We start from the raw sequence: 5,386 nt of genomic DNA, 5'->3' as shown, positions 1-5,386 counted from the left end.
ATTGTTCCAGATTCTCTGAATCTTTTGATGATGTTATGCACGGTTGAAGAGCTGCTGCCTCTCGGCGAGTAGGTCCCTGGTTCAAACCCCGGTCCAGGGGCGTCCTGGGTGGAGTTTGCATGTTCTCTCCGTGCATGCGTGGGTTTTCTCCGGGTGCTCCGGTTTCCTCCCACAGACCAAAAACATGCATGTTAGGCTGATTGGTAACTCTAAATTGTCCCTAGGTGTGAGTGAGAGAGTGAATGGTTGTTTGTCTCGTTTGTCTCTATGTGTCCCTGTGATGGACTTGCGACCCGTCCAGGGTGTACCCCGCCCCTCGCACAGTGACTGCTGGACATGGGCACCAGCGACCCCCGTGACCCAAAATGGAATAAGCGGGTAAAGATAATGGATGGATGGATGCACGGTTGATGATGATAACAAAAGTCTTTGCTATTTTACGCTGGGTAACACCATTCGGGTATTGCTGCACTATCTTTCTGTGCAACAATGGTGGAATTGGTGATCCTCTTACCGTCTTGGCTTCTGAGAGACACTGACACTCTGAGAAGCTCTTTTTATACCCAGTCATGTTGTCAACTGACCTAATTAGTGTTAATTGGTCTTCCAGCTGTTCGTTATTTGCTCAATTTCCTTTTTCCAGACACTTATTGCTACTTGTCCCAACTTTTTTGGGATTTGTTGAGACTGAAATTTTGAATCACCATATTTTTCCTTTAAAATGTTACATTTACTCAGATTAAACTTTTGATCTGTCATCTATGTTATATTACGAATAAAATATTGACATTTGCCATCTCCACATCATTGCATTCAGTTTTTATTCACAATTGATTTAGTGTCCCAACTTTTTTGGAATCTGGTTTGTACAAACTGTCTTGAAACTTCAAAAACAACAATATATAGATTTGTCCTCATACAGGGCTAAATTAAAAATAAAACGACAACAACAGAGGTCTATTTCATAAAGTTAACAAGAGGTCCCCACAGTCTTTCAGAGCTGAGTTTTTAATTGTAGATGAGCCGATAATTGTTCCATTATGAATCCACTGATCAATGGTTGGTGGGTCGGGTTTCATCCAGTTAACTGGAGTGTTCCCTTTACCATTATACCATTATACAAGGAGGGCGCCCCGCCCTGTCAACAGAACTGAGCGCCCTGCCTACTGCACTGTAACCCCCCCCTACACACACACACACACACCCGACCAAAAGCTGCTGGCGACGATGTAGCGCTAAGTTAGCGGCACGCAGTACAGATAGCTAGCTAGAGGTAGTGCTCCGCCTCCCTTCGTTTGTTTCCTTCACCCGCCTCCCCCTCGTCGACAACTGTCAGCACAAACAGCGTGCAACACAGATGTTTCTGTCTCCACCTACCCCCACCCACATTGATAAAAATCACAGAAGAGATGAGCGCCCTGCCAAGGCAAGTGATCTAAATTCTCCCTGACCTTCAACCTCAAATTAGTACCTGATTGATTGGAGTTTTTGGGAAGTTGCAGCAAATATGAAATAGCTTGTCTTGTTTTTTATTAGTACTATTATTTTTTTGGTATTTTACTACAAGTTTTGTCAGACTTTTATTTTTATTAAACTCAGTTTTATTTCTTTTATCATATGTTTATCTACGATGTTGTAATTCTTGTGAAGCACTTTGGTCAGCTGTGGTTGCTTTTAAATGTAAATAAACTTTGAATTGAATTGAATTGAACTAGAGGAATCGCTGACCGTGATCATTTTTCTTGCCTTCATGAGGAGAGAGCTTTGATCGTGAGTGAGATGATGAAGGAAAACATCAGGTAAAAAGATGAGGGGGTCAGCAGGGATTTGTATCTTCAATAATTTAAAAAAGTTAAGTCAGGTCCTCTGGACATGTTCAAAAAACAAAAAAATTATAGAAACGTTTCGTCTTTCATCTGAAAGCCTTCTTCAGTCGTACTTTCAATAATAGTAATAATATCTTCAATAATCTTTCCAACACATCCCTGACACCTTTCCAGAAGCCCCGCACCCGAGGGTAATCCCAAAATACAGTATGTGGGTGTGATCACCCACAAGATCAAATGTTCATTATTGTCACTCCAAAAAAGTCTTAAATGGAGTTAAAAAAAAAACTCCTAATTTTGCATTTCCAATCAAGTCGTTTCCAGAGTTGGCTCCCGACTCCCCTGTGGCAACCAAAACAAATCTCCCAAGAGTCATCATCCAAAATTACATTTACCGGTAGTTCCATTTCTCATTGTTGCTCAGTCTGTTGAGTATTGTCTGTTTTTAAAATGTTTGATTGTTTTCATGATGGTTTGAACCACACCAACGAAGCTCTTGGTGTCAGGCCTCTTTCAGATGAAAGATGAAACGTTTCTCCCAAAAAAGAAACTGTCACATTATCCCGCAGCTAATTTGATTATTTTATTCACCCCAGAGTGTTTCAACCTTAACTAAGTAGAGTAAAAGTGAAACCAACGCTCACAACATGTTTTAGTACTTATGGTCCCGCCCCCTGCTCATGACAACATGGATTATTTGCTCTGGTCCTTGAGCAACTGATTTTTGGTGATGGATGGATAAATGATGCTAAACAAACTGGTTCTGGTTCTGCACTGGAGCAGGTTTGGTGGAAAAAACTTTGTATTGTTTAAATTGTCAAATGCGTGCATTGTATGTAAATAAATCAACAAAATGTGATTTTTGCATATTTTAACAGATTGCAGCTCCATGTACCTCGTTAATAAAACACAGTTTTCTCATTTTCTGTTCTTGTATCCTGCAGTGTGAAGTCGGTGGCCCAGGAGCAGAAGAACGAGGTCATGTCTCAACTCCAGACCATTCGTTACTTGATGAAGAAGAGAGGAATGGACTGTCCGCCCCTGAATGTCAAAGGTGGGCTGACGCTGTTGACTTCTGCGTGGTTTCTGTACAGGCAGAAGCACGGTGCTAATCACTGAAACTACGTACACGAATGTAATGTTACAAACACGTGAACTGTTATTTAAAGACATACAGCAGATTCTCCAAGTTTCAGTGAAGAAACGAATAAAAGGTGAAAGCGGTTTTATTGCAGCACGTTTTTACAACAAGAAGCTCCAGTAGCTGGACTAGAACAAACGGCACCGCAGATGAGGACAGTGTGCTGACAGTGAAACACGGAGGAGTCTCGGCTCTGCTCTGAGGCATCAGGCGCAGGGTGTCTTGATTCTGTGCAGGGTACAATGAAATCAAGGCTTTCTGGGGCCAAATGTGCTGCCCAGCAGGTCAGGGATCCTCCGACAGGATAGTGACCCAAACCACACAGCTGAAAAACAGCCAACAAAACACTATTATTCTGAAGTGGCCCTGATCCAAACCTTTTTGATGGTCTGTGGAAGAAGCTGACCCCTGCAGTCTGGAGAAGGACCCCTTAAAACCACAGACAGCCGGAGCCATTTGCTCACCATGCATGTGTGGGATTGCAAAGTTTCCTCAAAACAACCGGACTTCTTATTAAATTAAGGCTATCAGGGTTTTTTTTTTTTTTTTTTTTGTCAATAGTTTCATTCATTATTTTTATAATCTTGTTTAAAACTAAACTCAAAAGCGATGACTGGGTTTCATAATTTTTTTGTTGTTGTTGTTATTTTAGTGACTTTTGTGGGTTTGTCTTTCTTTAACAGAACAGTATTGTCCAAGTCTTTACTCCAGGTCATTGCAAGTGTTTATTTCTAGACACTTCATGGTGCCGGGACACCTCGAGGTGCAACCATGATGCATCCAGTCACCGCAGGTTTGAATGACGCCTGAGCAGCTACACTGTGAAGCAACTCTTTACATCTGCTTTACATCTGCTTTACAGTGCTGACTGTGGTTGAAGCTAGATTTGCAAAAACAAACAAAAAAATCAGAACATGACATTTGAGTCGTGCTTGGTTTTCATGGCTTTCATGGAATGGTCCAACACAAACTAACACGTAAACTATCCTAACAAGAACAGACTAATCACTAAAAGAACAATGCTAAACAGATAGCTGGAATGATTCACAATGAATCAGAGTTCATGCTCAATAATCCAGGTACAAAATCCAACAAAGTCAAGTCAGGTCCTCTGGACAGTTTCTTTTTGTTGAAACATTTCGTCTTTCATCCAAATAACTTCATCAGTCTGAGGAGCCACAACAACCTCAAACTCAAGAAACTTGGATTGGTCCTTTGGATAAAGGACAAAACATTTCAACAACAAAAAAGGAAACCGTCTAGAGGACCTGTATTAACAATGAACATAAATTTTACCCATAATCCCTCCCTGAGGCCATGTGACCAACAGTCATCCACGAGGAACCACAGAATGCTACAATATGTACCAGTAACATACACAAATACGTAGAGTAAATGTTTTTTTCTGAACAGTGCCTGTAACACATCTAGTTTAAAAAAAAGACAGTAGCCGACCTGGAAGTCATTGATCGATATCTTCTCCTAAGTTAGCGATCAATGACTTCTTCCTGTGCGAATTGTCCTCCTGGTCCGCAGAGCAAAAAATGCTCTGTGCATGCAGTGCATGGGATTCTCCCTACTCGCATGCTTTGCACATGCAAGAGAATCCCGCCTCACAGGGAGGGGGGATTCTCCCCCTCCTCGTTTTCTCCTCCTCGTTTCATTGGTTCGACTGTGACCTGTTCGGTCATTTCATTGGTCAGACTTTTTTAACCTTTATTTATACTGGTAGTCCCAATGAGTCACGAGGACCCCACCCCCCAAGAGAGATGTATATTGGCAGCTATGTAAGTGCCCGGATGAAACGAGGCTAAATGTTTTGGCAGCATGAAGCTCATTAGCCCGTCAAAAAACAAAACAAAAATACAAACAAACAGAAATTAGCCACACCAGTAAGCTGTAAGCTGATGAAGATTCTGTCATCCAGGACATGGTAAATTCAGAAAAGTTCAAGACAAAGTATAAGACCAGTATAGTCCAGTATTAATACATAAGTCCAGGTTTTTTTCTTCTTCTTTCGGCTGCTCCCTTCTTTAGGGGTCGCCACAGTGAACTAAGTCCCACGAAGTCTTGGCAGTTTTTGGGTTTTTTTTTACTCCGGATGCCCTTCATGACGCAACCACAGACCACCGAGCTACCACAGCCCTCTGTGTGGAGCAGAGAGCTGCTATCTAGGACACCCGGAGGAGCAGATGATGGGGGTTAAGGCCCTTGCTCAAGGGCTCAGAGTGGGACGAATGAGGGTGGGGGCAGATGTGGGGGCTTCACCTATCCCACCCACATTTTTGATGTTGTTGGTACCGGGGCTTGAACTGGCAATCTTCCCATCACAGGCCCACCTTCTCTAACCTCTGCGCCACCACTCCCCTCAATAATACATAAGTCCAATATAGTCCAGTATTAATACATAAGTCCAATA

The 5,386-nt window shown here is 42.3% G+C and overlaps 1 protein-coding gene across 1 annotated transcript in view; it reads left to right on the top strand.

Annotated features, from left to right (window-relative positions):
* Positions 1-5,386, top strand: part of ccdc107 (coiled-coil domain containing 107) — an 18,756-nt gene that overhangs the window by 10,903 nt on the left and 2,467 nt on the right. Inside the window, exon 5 of the mRNA XM_037695653.1 lies at positions 2,771-2,880. Coding sequence (XP_037551581.1) covers positions 2,771-2,880 — 110 coding nt within the window. The remainder of the gene's footprint in view (positions 1-2,770; positions 2,881-5,386) is intronic.

Source organism: Nematolebias whitei, chromosome 22, assembly GCF_014905685.2.
Source record: "Nematolebias whitei isolate Nwh7 chromosome 22, NemWhi1, whole genome shotgun sequence".
In the NCBI taxonomy this organism is placed as follows: Eukaryota; Metazoa; Chordata; class Actinopteri; order Cyprinodontiformes; family Rivulidae; genus Nematolebias; species Nematolebias whitei.
Note: the sequence above shows the minus strand (reverse complement) of the source record. Positions and strands in the feature narration are given on the sequence as shown.